Source organism: Amblyomma mixtum, chromosome 8, assembly GCF_055824585.1.
Source record: "Amblyomma mixtum isolate Tamu chromosome 8, ASM5582458v1, whole genome shotgun sequence".
Taxonomy (NCBI): Eukaryota; Metazoa; Arthropoda; class Arachnida; order Ixodida; family Ixodidae; genus Amblyomma; species Amblyomma mixtum.
In genome coordinates, this window is record NC_143019.1 from 133,454,103 (window position 1) to 133,470,967 (window position 16,865).

Consider the following 16,865-nt stretch of genomic DNA (forward strand, 5'->3'; position numbering starts at 1 on the left):
TGAGTGAGTGAGTGAGTGAGTGAGTGAGTGAGTGAGTGAGTGAGTGAGTGAGTGAGTGAGTGAGTGAGTGAGTGAGTGAGTGAGTGAGTGAGTGAGTGAGTGAGTGAGTGAGTGAGTGAGTGAGTGAGTGAGTGAGTGAGTGAGTGAGTGAGTGAGTGAGTGAGTGAGTGAGTGAGTGAGTGAGTGAGTGAGTGAGTGAGTGAGTGAGTGAGTGAGTGAGTGAGTGAGTGAGTGAGTGAGTGAGTGAGTGAGTGTCACCACTTCACGCAATCATGCATGCGTTCCCAGACATCCTTAGAGCGTGTGGGGGTAGCGGTCTCGGTAACAAAGGAGATGCCCTTGACTCAACGTGGCAAGCTCAGCCAGAGACCAGCTATCAAGTGACAAGGGGGGTGGTCGTTTGGTGCCCAGCTTTCGCCGGTCGCAACCCAGAGAATGGGACGGAGCCAAAAGTTCACAAACGAAACAAAGTTTATATATCAAAGAGGCGATACAGATGATTTCACAATCACTAGTACGAGCACATACGAAGGGATTAACGATAGAATGCAACTAGTGCAAAGTAACACTCGAGAGAGATTATAATACAAAAGAATTATTTTCTACTAAAGAATTACCCAGTGTACCCTGTTAGTTACTGACTACGGACGTGTGAAAAAGTGATCTACCTTCCTCTCTCCCCTTTATATATCTCCTTTCGCTCCCTTCCCACGTGCAGGGTAGCGTACTAGGCGTCGCCTTGTTAACCTTGCTGCCTTTCCGTTCATCATTCTCTCTCTCTCTCTCTCCAGGAAGTAGCGAGAACTAGCAGTGGCAACCAGCCGCAGAAGAATAGAAGACTAGACAAGTTAGTGCCGCTGCATTATCAGTGTAAACAACCCGAGGACACGTTTTCGCTCTTACCCTACTCTACAGGAAAGATCATTTTAACATTACTGGTCAGCCTCTTGTATGAACGAGTGCCATAACCGGTTTGTGTAGTGGGCGGGGAATGTACTGATTTAGCGTGCTGCAGCAGCTGTATTGGAACATTAGGGGTCTGTATTAAAACCGCTTCATTGTAGCCCATGTTGTTGCGTGCCGCCTCAATTCGTAGTATAGGAACTATACCTCGATTGGACAAAAGTGTTACTTCGCTGTTTAAATGAGTTAACGTGCATTGTTGTTATGGTATACGGCTAGCAATTCGGGTCAGAACACGTGGGACTCGCAAGCTGACCACAAATTATTTTCTTGGCGGCTTGGTGCCGGCTCCCGACAAGAAGCGGTGGTGTCTCGGTGGTGGTGGTGCTGGGAAACATTTATTTCGGGCTATTTGCAGGAGAGAGTGGGGACTGGCCTTAAAGGCCAGCCCCTTACAAATTCTAGGAGGGGTCCCCAGTACGGGAACCCTGTGGCTTCTGCGGCAGCTCGGGCCCTACCCATGAGAACTCGTTGGCTCTCTAAGATGGAGCAGCCGAGCAGGTCCCTCGGGTAGGTGAGGGGAAAGGGGGGTTAGAGGGGCATCCCCACGTCATGTGGTACACGCCCGAGAACGCGCACCCACAATGCTGACACTCCCCGTTAAAAGCCGGATTAAAGTATTGCAGCCCTGCCGGGCACAGTACTGTGTCGGTATAGAAGGGAAGGATCAAACGCTCGTCGCTTTTGGTTAGCCTCTCGCAGTGGGATGAAAGCGGCTATGCTGGGTTTAATATAATTTAACAAAGTCTTTGTAAGTGATGGCCTGGTTAGGTTCTGATACCTCAGGCGGCGAGTGTCGAGGCGATGCCCGGTGGTTGAGTGCGCGTGCTGAGGCGTCGGCAGCCTCGTTTCCCTCTAGTCCCGCATCTGATGGGGTCCAGATGACGACACGTGTGTCCGGGCGATCCCGGTACTTGCATCTATGTAAAATTTTGGCTGCGCGTTGAGATATGCGTCGTGGCGGAAGGGGTCCATCCCCTTCTTCAACACGGCGCACACAGCAGTGCGGGACTTTGTCAGCCGGGCGGCGCCGGGGAAACCAAGGCCCCAAACTTCCCTCTACTGAGAACAAGGGCGCCAGGGGGAGGAAACCGTATCCTTTCGCGAGTCGCTTGAGACAGAAGCCGACGACCTCTTATGAAGCTGTGACCTTTCGGGGAAGGAGGCTTCAAGCTGACGCTGGCCAGCTTCCGGTTCCAGCGTGGCCGGCTTTACCTGGTGGTGAATTTCCGTCGATGCCAGGAGTGCTGCGTCACGGTGGTATCACCGCCATCACCACTGGAACTGCTGCGAGAGGTTGCCGGTACCGCCTCCTGCTGTGGAGGCTCTCCCCTCCCCTCCTTAGACATCACGTGCAGTCTTTGTCAAAAGTAACCAGGCTCCATGGTTTGCTTCTCATTTGCATAAAAGAGCCCTCACGGCTTCCCTAAAGATAAAAAAGTTCTTTGAAGGTGAGAACAGGGGTTCTTCTTACCATACAGAGATTTTGAGCTTGAGGGCTGGCATAATAACTTCAATATACGACTGAGAAGAAAAACGTGCAGCCTGGTAACTTTTGACAAAGACTACGTCCAGCCAAATGGACACTAATCAAGCACTTATATTCCCCAGCTAGGTAACTAGGGACCACTGACGGCATAAAATCAACCATACAGCTGTGGTCGTATACCTTTTGAGAATTGTAAATATTGTGAAGACGAAGACGACCGTTCTGCTTAGCGGCGGCGCTGCCATCGCTGCGCGTGCTGTGTTCTCGCCTTCGCCGACCACGGACTGTTGCCGCCCTGCTCCTGAGGTCCCAGTGCCTTTAACAAACCCCCATCCTACATTTGGTGGAGGTGCTGGGTAACGATATCGGCTCTGGAGCTCCGTAGCCGCACTCTTCCGACACCTGCGATGCCTGTAGACATCCAACACCAAGCCGTGCAAGCAGGCCCACCGACTGTCATCTGTGCCGGCTCCCTTCGCCAAAGGGACCCGGCTACCTTCAGCGGCACAGATGACCATGATGTGGAAGACTGGCTCGCCTCCTACGAGCGGGTGAGCCTGTATAACAAGTGGGATGACGAGACAAAGCTCAACAATGTAATTTTTTATCTTACCGGCGTCGCAAACTTATGGTACCGCAACCATGAAGGGGACGTTGCGACTTGGTCAGCCTTCAAGACGAAGTTCTCAGAAGTGTTTGGTCGCCCAGCTGTCAGACAACTTCGCGCCGAACAACGCTTGCGTGAACGGTCGCAGCAGGTCGGCGAAAGCTTCACTAGCTACATAGAAGATGTAATCGCCCTCTGCAACCGAGTGAACGTCAGCATGCCGGAAGCTGACAAGATCAAGCAGATCTTGAAAGGCATTGATGATGACGCCTTTCAAATGCTGCTCGCTCGGGACTTGCGCACCGTTTCGGAAGTCATCACGCTGTGCCAGAGCTTCGAGGAGCTGCGTAAGCAGAGGGTCCTGACTCGTCAGCACTCAGCTCAGCCAGAGTCACTTTCTGGACTGACACCCGCAGCTGACAGCTCCTATCTGCTGCAGCAAATGAAGGACTTTGTACGTGAGGAGGTGGCCCGTCAGCTTTCGCTTTTGCCTAGCCCTCAAGGGTCGCCACCATATTTGGCCCCGGCTCTCCAACATGCAATTCGAGAGCAGGTTGCTGAGGTGCTTCCGTCAGCGCATTCATCACCACCTGTCGCAGCTCCGCTGGCGTACGCTGACGCCGCCCCAAGACCAGTCGCCACCCCTCTCAATTATGGCAACGTCGCCCCAAAACCTGTCGCCCGTCCAATGACTTACGCTGAAGTCGTCGCACAACCTCGGCCGCCTACGTACCCTATAATGTCAGTGCCCGTACAAGCGCCGGCCCCTTATCTGCGACCATCTCCACGAGACCGAGATCCTTGGCGCACGACGGATAACCGGCCTATTTGCTACACTTGCGGATTGCCTGGCCACGTAGCCCGCCATTGCCGTCGCCGTCTCCCAGTTTCGGCACCGCCGGTCGGGTACTGGCCTCCAGCGCGTCAGTACTCCGCGTCTGCTGAGCCCCGTGCGTCCCCTCGTCCTTTCTCCCCCGACCGTTCAGCGATTACCGACCGCCGTTCCCCTTCGCCGCGACGACGCTCCATTTCTCCGATGCGTCGCCGCCCAAGTAATTCTCAGGAGGAAAACTAGATGTCGCAGTTCCTGAGGCAAGAACTGCGTCCTCGTCGAACTACCAAAGACCTCAGCTGGCCCCTGCGAACCTTATTGACGTTTCGGTCGAGGGAATTTCTGTCATGGCCCTTGTAGACACTGGCGCCGCAATTTCAGTAATAGACGCAAACCTTTGTCGCCGCTTGAAGAAAGTTAAGACGCCAATTGCCGGTCTCTCGCTGCGTACGGCCAGCGCTCAGCACATCAAGCCGTCGGCAGCTTGCACCGCTCGAGTTTTAATTCAGGATGTCCTCTACACGATCGAGTTCGTCGTACTGCCGTGTTGTTCTCACTCTGTTATTTTGGGCTGGGATTTCCTTTCTCGTCATGCCGCTGTCATCGATTGCGCTCGCGCTGAAGTCGGGTTCTGTGCTCTGCCCCAATCCCTGCCGGACGCTGCTCCTTCACCGCCATGTATTAAAGCCCTCGTCACCGAAGACATCGACCTGCCTCCATGCTCTTCCGTCCTTGTGCGCCTCTCTTGTGCCCATTCTCGTGATGACACTGTTCTTTTCACGCCAGCCCATACTTTCCTCCGGCGCAAGTGCCTTCCTCTGCCTTACGCCGTATTGACTATTTCTGCTGGCCTTTCCGCACTGTGGGTCTGTAACCCGTTTCCCTACCCTAGTGCTCTGCGCCGTGGCGAATGTGTCGGCAGTGTCCAACCTGTCGCGGCTATTTTAACCCATGAGGAGACTGCCGGTTCATCTCACATCAGTCTCGCTGCGCTCAGCCCACCATCTTCTACACCCACTCCTTCATCTACCGAACTATTTCTCCGCTCCATCGACGCAGATCTTCCACCGCAGCAGCGCACGCAGCTTCTCGACTTGCTCAACCAGTTCCGCGCCTCCTTCGACTGTCATCACAGCTCACTGGGCCAAACGTCGACTGTCACACATCGCATAGACACAGGTGCCCACGCTCCTCTACCATTCTGCCGTACCAACCCGACGCTTCCGAGTATACGCCTCTATCTGAAGCCGCCCAGCACGCCGAAGACTGTCGCCGCATCGCCCGTGCTCTCACAACTGACAACCAGTGCAGAGAGAAATCCCGCCACGACCTCAATCAAACAACGCCACACTTCCCCAATGGCTCCCTTGTGTGGCTCTGGATTCCGACAAATACTCCGGGCCTGTCGTCAAAATTTCTCGCCAAATACCATGGCCCATACCGTGTCCTGGCGCGTACATCTCCAGTTAATTACACAGTCGAACCTCTCGTGCCGTCTTCTGATCGCCGCTGCCGTGGACGCGAGACTGTTCATGTGCAGCGCCTCAAGCCATTCTACGACCCAGCCAACCTGGCGACTTTGGGCGCGGGCAGGATGGCTGGGGCAATTGTGAAGACGAAGACGACCGTTCTGCTTAGCGGCGGCGCTGCCATCGCTGCGCGTGCTGTGTTCTCGCCTTCGCCGACCACGGACTGTTGCCGCCCTGCTCCTGAGGTCCCAGTGCCTTTAACAAACCCCCATCCTACAATATGTAAATTAAACTCTGGTCTCTTGGCGCTCTCCGGCTCTGTCTAGTCCGTCACCGGCCGCCTTGTTTCTGATCCGACACCGTTAACGCAACCTGGACCACTACACTATAAAATTTCAGGCACATGAAATGCGAAACTTACCAAAATCTGCTTTCTTTGTGAGTTCTTCTTTTCTCAACTGATGCTGGCTTTCCGCTATAAGCATGACATCTTTCTTTAAGAAATGGCTTCTTGCATTGAGCACTTCAGCGAACATGATGCCGCGTGTGTTTTGCCGCTTTTTACCTTTTTAATGCATTTCCATTTCGTTTTCATCCTGTCAGATACATTCTTTCATGTTACTTTGGCCCTCTACACCACGTGTCATCTATGCCGTTTGTTTATTAGATTCATCGGTCACTTTTATCGCTTTTAGATAGCTTTTGTTAAACGTGTTTTCTCTTATCGTTTTTATGGCCCCTTAATTAATCTGACGTTTGCTGCAGCTGATAGGAGGTGTGGCGATGTGCCTATATATGATGTGTGTCTTGTAGTAAAGGAACCAGTCGTCAGTTAGCGTGTCGTCCTGCCTCCTTTCTCGTGTCTGTTTTATGTTGCGCCTCCTTATGAACAAAAGATCCATGTACCAACTAGCCCAGCAACAAGTTCTAGTTGAATGACTTCGATCCCTCGCTACTCTTTTTATAGCGAAAATACGAGCTGCGTGAGCGGTGCCTTCCACAAGAAGGCATGCTACCAGACAGTACAAGCGTAATCCCGTTCGCCCTTCAGCATTATTCGTCATTAGTGCTGCTTCTGTCTTTGTAGGAAAGCCAGCGCATATACCCATCCGTGCCGCTTATCAACAGAGCTTGCGAGGAGCCCTTTACCATAGGTAAGAAATGTAGTCTTGTTTTTTTTTTCTTGCGCCTTTTTTGTTCAATGCATTGTCGCAGCCGTAATTTGCATCCTCTGTAGCTGCAGCTGAAAGGTATTGCTTGGTATTTAATCAATATCCGGTTTCTGTTGCTAATGATAATTGTTCCATTATCCGGAGAAACAGTTCGACTCTGCACACTGAGGGCATCGACAAAAGAACTGCAAAAAGATCAATTTGAGCTGTGAAAGAACGTACCTATAGCAAGGTTAAACGTTAACCGAAGACAAATTTGCTGAATGAAGAAAGTACGCTATTTTTATAGAAAGGAATGTTCTTGGTGGTTTTGCTGGTATATCTGTGGCTGCACTTCACCAAAGCGGAAAGTTGGGCAAGTTGGATAACGTTCATGATGTAAAAAATAGCGCACAGGGAACACACGGGACGGAAAGTAAACGACGCAGACAAGCGCTATACTCGCAACTGAGGTTTATTGCTGACGCGCGCAATATAAGGTAGTCACTTTAAAAACATAAAACAAAAACAACCACAAACAGTCCCTCCTGGAAAGACCAAGTCAGAGGAAAAAATTGAAATTGAAGCATCAGGCGCCACTCATCGCTGTGGAAGATCAGTTAAAAAAACCGTTATCAAAAAAGGAATTCAATGCAACGCTGAGGCTAAAAAATCGATTTCACAGTCTGCCAAGTTAACAGAGGGCTCACTGATACACGGATTCCGACATTTCCTAATATGGTATGCCTCCATTATCTCGCGTACACGCTGATCTCGATGTCTGAAAAGTATGACGGTACTAGAAAAAATCGGTTTACAAGTTTTCCCCTTCTGGTCTTCTTTTTTGCTACATTCCCGGAAATGCTCAGGAAGATTGCCATAATGATCTTTTAACGACGCAGATAGCGCTTGTCTGCGTCGTTTACTTTCCGTCCCGTGTGTTCCCTGTGCGCTATTTTTTACATCATGCAGCACTTCACCTCCATTTAGATGCAGCCACCGTAGCAACAATTTAACATTCCACTTGCGGATAAGCACGCGAACGCAACCAGCCACATATCCACCTAGGTGGGTTCCCTCTAAACACGAAATGAGTATGAAAGGGGAGTAAGTTGACCTCTAGGGAACTCCCTTTACGGGGCTGGGTATGCTGCCTAAGCAATGTTGTAGACTTCTACCACGGAAAACAAGGAATACTTACGGTTGGCAACGGAAACAAATTCACTCTTCAAAACTCGCCAAGTGCAGCAGTTACGAAGATTACGAAGACAGCGCTCGTCTGTGTTGCCTCTTTGCTTCGTCCTTCGTCTTGTTCGCGCTGTACCTCCGCGATTAATTATTACAAACTCGCCCAGCTATCCATCCTTTTAACCGAAGTTCTGAACTCCTCAATTTGCTAACTTCGAGACCTCCTGCGCCGCGTTAAAGAGTTTTATACCATGGCTTACTGCATCAAGTCACTTCGCTTTGAGGAAATATACCTCCACTGCCAAGAGTAAGCATTCCGTGTATTTAGTGATCCATATCTGCTCCGGAACTTGGGCAGCATACTCTGCCCCTTAAAAGGAGTGCGCTAGAGGAGAGCTCACTTCCCTTTTACCCACCATATAGGCATATTCGTGTTCAGAGTGTAGTTCGTAGAAAAGAAATTGGTTTGGTTTGGTTTTATTTGGTTTCGTTTGGTTTGGTTTATGTGGTTTAACATCCCAAAGTGACTCATGCTATGGGGGACGCCGTAATGGAGGGCTCCGGAAATTTCAACCGCTTGGGATTCTTTAACGTGCACTGACGTCTCACAGTAGACGGGCGTCTATCATTTCCCCTCTACCGAAATGCGACCTCCGCGACCGCGATCGAACCCGCGTCTTTCGAATCAGAAGCCCAGCACCATAATCACTGTACCACTACGGCGGCAGACAAAGTTGGGATAGAGAATTTAGAGGAATACAAGCACCAATATTATGCCCGGTTTTTCAGCGAAACCCGCAATGAAGTTTTAAAATTTGGCTTTCAAAGATTTAATGATTACCTCTGCAGCATAGCAATACAAAGTCTGGCCAATATCACTGGAAGTGCGAATCACATTAAGTAGTGAGCTCGTTACCAAAATTCTAATTGTACTGCAGAAAAGCCAACGCAGTAGCTTAGATTTGAAGACGACGGCGATCCCTAGCCGCGCCGCTGTGCTGCTGAACGAATGCTAGGGTTGTTCTGGTTTGGTTTTGTTTTGTGGGGTTTAACGTCCCAAAGCGACTAAGGCTATGAGAGACGCCGTAGTGAAGTGCTCCGGAAATTTCGACCACCTGGGGTTCTTTAACGTGCACTGACATCGCACAGTACACGGGCCTCTAGAATTTCTCCTTCAAAGAAATTCTAGCCGCCGCGGCCGGGATCGAACCCGCGTCTTTTGGGTCAGCAGTCGAGCACCATAGCCACTGAACCACCGCGGCGGCTGCTAGGGCTGTTCTGTTGAAGCTTTCCGATAAAAGAGACTAGCTCGAATATAGTCCTTGTTAAATAATAGTTAACCACTAACTATTACGCTGAAGCACTTCACTGCTACCAGAAATTTCTAACTATTCTTTAGAGCTATATCCTTATTACTTTTCAGAATTTAGAAAACGCGATTATCCTCGGCGATGTGGCTCAACCCATTTCTTCCATATCACGAGACCTTCAAAAACAGCTCGACTATAACAGTGAGTAGCGACAGCCACCGCAGCGCGTGCGGGAGACAGAAAGTTATACGGCATGTGCGTCATTAAATGACATGTGCTGCTGGTCGCTGCTGAGCGCTGCGCCGTTTTCGAAAGGCGCGTCAGGTGGCCAGAGTTAGTTCAGTCACAGCGCCGAGGGTAATCGCGTTTCCAAAGTTCTAAAATATCGCAAGTCTGTTACTAAAGGCCAGCTACAAATCTCTCATTGCAACCGGCTCACTAACTGTGGCGATGTGAGAGTTGGCTATCAGAATTAACACCCTTAATAGCCAGCAGCGAGTTAGCTTCGCTGCATTCATTTAATCCAGTGAGTGCCTCAAGGGTAAGGCTGGTATCACCTGCGTATAGTGCACAGTCATGCTTATCGGTAATGGAAGTGATGTCGTTAATGTACACAATGAAAAGATGCGACCCAAAAAGGCTCCCTTGGGAACACCACAGCGATAACGTTTTCTTTTTTTTTTTGTATCTGGGGTGTGAGGCTGTATGCTCTGAAGTTTTATATGACCTTTTGTGTCCTCAGAGAGCTTATCAGCACCCTGCCTATAGCTGCCCCGCTCCCGACTTTTATTTTTCACTCTGATCACATTCCTAAGGGTTCTGTCATCGTCTGCGAGTGTGTGTAATCCTCCACGTGACTGCTTTCGTCCCCTTAGGCGGGGTTACGCTTCCAGAGGGCTCGCTCATCCAGATCGTCATGTACTTCTTGCACCGGGACCCGGATGTGTTCCCGAGGCCGGAGGAGTTCCACCCGGAGAGGTTCTTCCCGGAGAACGCCAAGGGACGCCACCCGTACGCCTACGTCCCATTCTCGGCCGGACCGAGAAACTGCATCGGTAGGTGGGTGGCCCAGTGCAGAGTCCTTGGTCTCCGCAGGTCACACTGTCGTGTCAGTTCGCCGCTCTTCTGAGCCCTCGCAGAAAAACATGTGGAAGGAAGAACTGTGCGTGCGCTTGCAGCCAATGAAATAGAGTGAATGACAGCTGGTTCCCAACAGCCATGCGTTTATCCTTGGCTACTTGTCGCACGCAGTGCAAGTGGCCACAGTTAAGAGAAAAAAAATTCAGGTGGGGGGGCACTTTGTTGACCTAAAGTGCGGTGAGGCGAAAGCCTTAAGCGCGGTGTTGCTGCTTGTGCCACTGATGTGTGGTTAATATGTTAAGCTTCGCCTCTAAGAACGGAACGCGACAGCGCCTTGGTACGCTGCCAGGGAGTCCACAGAACGCCATCGCCCGTTCGGCTCTACGCCTTGCTCGTCGGTAAGCTGGTTTTTGAGGAAAGGAAATGTATCTGTCTCGCATATCTCGGTGGACACCTGAACCTCGCCGTAACGGGAATTGAGGAAGGCGAGAGTGAACGAAAAAGACTGTATTCACTAGACACACCTTTGTTCAGTCCAAACCATCGAGCTGGCATGGCGAAGGGGTTAGCGTTATCGTCTCGCACTCCGGAGTCTCTGGTTCGGTCATGACTCGACCAATTTCCTTTCTTGGTTATTTATTTATTTATTTTACTTGAAGCATCACTATACCATCCCTTTAATTGGTTGCATGGTTACTAGCGAAGGTAATATTGGCACCAATTGAAATTCGCGCACTGTGACGTCGTGACCATTTAGACCAATTGAAAAGCGTGACATTTCTGTCGACAACTCCGGCTTACAACGATGGGGCATTAAAGGTTTCCGCCTTAAAATGACGCCCCTAGCTTTGTTAGCTTTCGATCGGTTTTACTACTTTTCTTTTAAAATTTCTTTTTGTGCGCTAGCACTCAAGCAAACATTTACCGAAAAATCCTGTTATCCTTCTGGCTGTTCAGGCAGGCGCCAAGCTGCTAAGGAATATGTATGTATGTACCAGTTGTTTCCGGGACGGCTAAGCAATTTTCAAAAATAGACTTTTGGGGTAAAGATATGGCTTTTACAGCATAGTATTACAAGTGTTGGCGGACACCGGAAAGCCGTTTAATTGTCTTAAGTAGTAAGCTGGTTAACTATTTTCTGATAACTAGTTTTTTAACAATCACAACTAGGCAACTGGTTGCAGTTAGAGATTGTAGCCGGTAGTTAATAATAGCCATACCAGTTTCTAGAATTTCGAAAACGCGATTATCCACGGCGCTGTGGCTGGAAACAATTTGGCTACATCGTGCCAAAATAAATGCATGCGCTTTCGAAAAGCATGCAGGTGAAGCAACCTTTCCACTGCACGTAACTAGTCAAAAAGGCAAAATTTTGTCGAGCCAGAGCGCCAAGGGTAATCGCGTTTTCAAAATTCTAAAAACATATGGCTATCACTAACGACCGGCTATAACGACCGACAGCGATCTATGTATTTATAAAAGAGAAGGTGTACTTACATGTGAGGGATCTGTATTCTATCGAATGGTACTCTTAAGGGCATATTAAACGCCGTGCATTTTTTTTCTGCAGGATAGCGTTAACATAAAGAATCTCAGAATCTTTCAGAGAGGTTCACCTTCTTGTTCGGCTTCAGGCACCCCGTGGTTTCCGAATAGTGTTCATGTAAGCTTGCCAACAATGGCAGCCGAGAGCAGTTCATGCTTAAATTAACCCTGCTTCGCAGCTCAAGAAAAATGTCAGCCCCTCACAAGGACAGTACCAGAAAGCTGTAGAGCGTTTCTTTGAAGGCTTTCCTAAGGTAACTGCTGATTGGAATCATTTCTTTCTTGCTCAAAGTGCAGGCGAACTTTGAGCAAATTTATGAAGACCTATTCATCCTGAAGACGTCGTCGTACCACGACGTAAACCCCTCCATAGTGTTTTCTGTCGACAGAGAGGTTTTAGCACAGAGCAGCGTTTATCCGTAAGACAGAACAGACTTCCTGCGTTACACACGTAATCCGCATAAGAAAACAGCAAGACATGCTTTTTTTATCCTGTCGAATATGCAAGGTACTGCTGTTCATGTACACTATACGTTGCAGTTTGGGCGTGTTGGTGTGAGTTCACATGATAGTTTGAGCGCACAAGCAGACGAGGACGGTGAAGAAAGACAGGGGACGCACGACAGCTAGCTTTCAACAATTTGTTATGAACCTGAGGAGACTGAACGTTCCCTTGGACGGCGTGTCTCGCATTGTTTACCCTGACGGCTCCCCAAGTGAGCGGTGATCAGTGTCACGATCACTCTAGAATTCTTAGAGGACACTGGCCTTATGGAACAATGGTAGAGACGCAGTCACTTCATTCAGTGTCTCAGGCGCAGCGATTGCCGACAGGCCACTGTAAGGCTCATCCCGCCTCTACATTTACACCACCACCTGGAATCTATAGGCAAGTCGTGGCCCTTGTGATGTCAGTACACGCTTGCCTGTGTATTCCGCTCTGCGGTTCATAATAAATTGTTGCTAGTTAGCACTCGTTAGTCACCTGTCTTTCTTCACCGTCCTCGTCTGCTAGTGGGCTTATACTTTCATGTCATGTACTTTTCATGTCATGTACTTTTTTTCATGTCATGTCATGTCATGTACTTTTATTGCGTAAGCTAAACTGCGCCAGGTTTCGAGCCGTCGCGTGGCTCCCGGCGGTGGCCACGGTCGACCTTTAGCCGCAGCGAGGTCAAACAGATGGAGCGCCGTTGCCATAGCAACCGTTTCAGCCGCGCTCCACCAGGCGGCAGGACCGTCGCTGCGCCGCCGCCGCTGATCTGTCGGAATGTGGAGAGAGGTGAAAGGAAGCGAGAGGGAAACGGGGAATAAATACGCGCGTTCGCCTCAGGCAGAACAGTTGCTCCTTGCTTGCGCAACTTGCCCGGTTTAACCAGAGTTAAACCTGAGCTAATTTTGTTCGGTTTTTCCGTGTTTCAGGCCAGAGGTTTGCGGCGGCCGAAGCCAAAATTGTGGTGGCCAACATTCTGCGGCGCTTCAGGGTGCAGTCACTCGATCAACGCGACCAGGTGGCGCTCGTGACCGAAATGGTGCTGCGCCCCCGCACTGGGCTCAGGATCAAGTTCACGCCCCGGTGACGTCACAGCGGTAGCGGGACATCGCAAGGACTGACGAAGCGTTTGTCTTCAGCTGTCTCGCTATCGTGCGCTTAGCAAACGCTGTACAGCTGCGCAGCTTTGAATCTTGATTCCTGCGCGAAATAGTGTTCATTAACTTCACCTGGCGCTATCAGTCTAAGCCCTCATTAGCCTATAAGGGAGCAAAAAGGGGACTATGCTATCTTCCGGTGCAATCATTTTCAGGGCCAGGTATTCTGTGCTGCCCTGATGTAGATCTCCGTAACTAATGATGATACGGAATACCTAAGGCTTGCTACGGTACAGATTCCCTCATCCAGATGTGCGAAATTCTAGCAGTTTTAAGATTTTGCCCAACTTTTCTATTCTCATTTGCTTACCTCAAGACCTCCCGTGCCTTCTGCCTCTGGTAGCTGCATCATGTTACTATGTTTTGCGGTCGGAATATGCCTCCGTTGCCAAGTGTAAGTATCCCGTACAATTAGTGATCGAAATATACACCTGGACTTGGGCCACATATCTTCCCCTAAAATAGAGTATGCTGGAAAGCAACTTACACCCTTCATTTTTGAAACAGCGCAACAAAGACGGGACGTGGAAACTGAGGGGTAAAGACAAACAGGCGCTGACTAACGTGTTTGTCTTTACCCCCCAGTTTCCACGTCCCGTCTTTGTTGCGCTGTTTCAAAAATGAATACGTACCAACTTGCCCAAATTTCTGCGTTATTCAACTTACACCCTTTTTACTCCTATATATGCTAATTATAATTTACACTGTACTAAGCACGTCTTTGGAGGTGCTTGTAAAGAAATTGTTGAGCCGGATGGCGCGTGCGTTGGAAGAGGATGAATTGCGAAGAGGGGCACAGAGTCAAGAGGAAGAACAATGGACTAAGGGTAAAGCTCAGTTTTTTCGTAAAAACAAATCGACGTATATGTATTTTAAGAAAAAACAAAGGCTGCGCGCGCGCAGGGAGCGTTCGCAGTTCATAAAATCCACTGGGATCATATTCCTTAACCGAGAAGAGGAAAGCTTTCTACGCGTCGTAAAGCGAGATCTAATGGTAACTAAAGGATCTCCGTTCTGTTTATTGGCATCAGAAACTTCTGAAATCTTTCGACCTAGCGTACTTTCGCTCCTTTTTAAGATCGTTAGCTCCCGAAAACATTTCTCGCGCCTGCAAGTGCAACACTGCTCTCACAGCAATGCGCTGTTTTTGGCCATATCTATCAGCGCATGCTCCCGTACGTGGCCGCTCCTTCAAGCAGCTCCTTCGCAGGACTTGACAAGCAGTTATGGGATCTCACAGATGACATTCGCGGCGCGAGCTACATTATATCGTTCTTCTTACCATAGACTACTTTTGTGTCCAACCCACACCAATGCGCGAGCACCTGCGGCGTACGCACTGTGCGAGGGGAGGTCACAGGGGGTTGTCGAACCTCCCTGCATGGTGCTAGTACACAACTTCAAGAGATTGGGCTCCGGAGAACTTTCTGTGCAGAAGCATGTGGCAGGAAATTCTTCTATTGCTTGAAACGGTACGTCTAACACCGTGTTCCCATGTACAGTCTTGGTCAAAAGCTTTAAAACCAAAGGCTTTTCGCTTCAGCCGCATAACAGAGCCATTACGGAACTATTAAAGGCGGAATGACCTTGAAATTCTAGCAGCAGTTATCTTCTTGTCGTATAGAAGCTTCCTGCTTGACTTGTGTTTTGAAATGATCCACTGCACGGAGCGTTCTAGGAACATTGATTTCCCCGCAGCTGAGCGCTGTTGTTTTAAAGGTGCACTGCAGAGAAATCTGAATTCGTCTTTTTGCCGCGGGAACTCGATCTACGCGTTCCCAGCATTCTTAAAAAATCTCTGCCGCTCCCGTAACCGAGAGTAGAGTAAGCATGAAATGTTTACGGGCATAACACATTGGTTGTAGATGGTACTAGTCGAAATCTTGAAATGGGTCTAGTGTTCAACACACCACACCACACTCTTCTTGTTGCGTCGAAGCGATCGCCTGCAATAGTGCGGGCTTAGGCAGGCAGCCGCGAACCGTGGCGGCCTTGTCGCTTTCGGGAGCGGCCGCATGATCATGGCGTTGTCGGCAGGGGCTAGCAGACTTCTGCTGTGGCGTACCACTCGCAAAGCGATCGCTTTCCGCAAGACGCTTCCTACCTCTCCTTTCATCAGGCTCCATTGCTCGGCTTAAGCAGCTGTGACGGTGGTGGCAATGAAATGCAGGACGATGCAGAAGCGTACGCGGGCACAACGAGACGCAGGCCTGACAAGAATGTATATGCAACGCGTTCGAATACTCCGCGAGCGTGTATACATCTGCCTGCCAAAGGGGGAACCTTCATGAGCTGAAGGCCCAGCGGCCGGTCTTTTGCATGCGTGAGTGTGGGACCGCAGCGCCATCCTTGGGGACGGCGCGGAACCAGTGCGCCCAAAGCACTTCTCGCCCTGGAGCTCCCCTCTTGCTCTAAGCGGCCCTCTCTCAAAGCCCCTAACAGATCACACATCACGTAGGAGTCTCGTTAAATCTCGTACGGTGCCCGGATGTTCTCGTTTCAGTGCCCGGATGAGTGGAATTCAGTGCCCTGATGCTGGCTCTCGGTCTCGGCGTGACGTCACCACACTGCCGACAACGGGAGCTAAAAGCATTTCATGCTTAAAACCTCCATTTATTGCCCTGTGCGGCCGATTCCCCTAATTAAATTGGGATTAACGTCCGGCTCCCGCCTTTTTTTTTTTTTTAATTCCCCGCCTATGGTGGGAGGAGTCGATCAACGCATGGAGTGCCTTTCAGGCAGTCGCGTGGCGACTTAGCTTTCGCTTTTATTTTGTTTCTTTTAGGACTCCGTGAATAAATGGATTCAGTCAGAGACTACATAGCTGCAAATTAGGCCTGCGGAAATAAAAACACGTGTGGACTCTTTGCTTTCGCCGATCACTCCGCCGATGACAGAGCGGAAGCCGGCACGGGACTGGTTGAAAGGTTGGTCGACTCCTCCCATCGTTTGCGGAGAATTCAAGAAAAAAGGTAGGAGCCCTCCATTAATCTGATTTAAATTAGGAAAATCGGACACACAGGGCAATAATTCGAAGTTTCCAAGAACGCTCGGAACGTGTACATCGAGTTCCAGCGGTAAAAATGCGAGCTCAGATTCCTCTTCAGTGCACATTTAAGAGTTTTGACCAAGACTGCACGCTCTCTAGCCTGAGCATGAGTTTCCCATTGTGGCATAAGTATTTTTTTTTTGTATTCCATTGCTTTCTCTACGTTTACACGATAATATAGAAATACTTCTTTTCTTTCTCTCCCGGTTATTACATCCGCCACGGTCCCTCACTGATCTGTGGCGTTCTGCTGTTTCGGCGCGATGTACCGAGTTGGAATCCCGGCCAGGGCAACCGCATTTCGTCGACATCGATGGTGCTGTACTATGCAATGCCAATAATGATTTCCAGGTACTCTGAATTAGTCCAGAGCTTTTCAGCCCGATGCCCCTCATTGTAGAGCACTGCACGGGTCTCGTTCCGAGTGTAGCTCCACCCCGGGCCCGAGGCTCTAAGCCCGAGCCCGCAACATCACCGGTCCGGCGCAAGGCAGTTAAATTATCGCTTAACTGAGCCCGGCTCGGCTCGTCTG

General features: G+C 49.9%; 1 protein-coding gene across 1 annotated transcript in view; it reads left to right on the forward strand.

Annotated features, from left to right (window-relative positions):
* Positions 1 to 13,214, forward strand: part of LOC149334519 (cytochrome P450 4c3-like) — a 58,995-nt gene extending 45,781 nt beyond the window's left edge. Inside the window, exons 9-11 of the mRNA XM_089555153.1 lie at positions 6,448 to 6,514; positions 9,885 to 10,064; positions 13,057 to 13,214. Coding sequence (XP_089411279.1) covers positions 6,448 to 6,514; positions 9,885 to 10,064; positions 13,057 to 13,214 — 405 coding nt within the window. The remainder of the gene's footprint in view (positions 1 to 6,447; positions 6,515 to 9,884; positions 10,065 to 13,056) is intronic.
* The last annotated feature ends 3,651 nt before the right edge of the window (positions 13,215 to 16,865 follow it).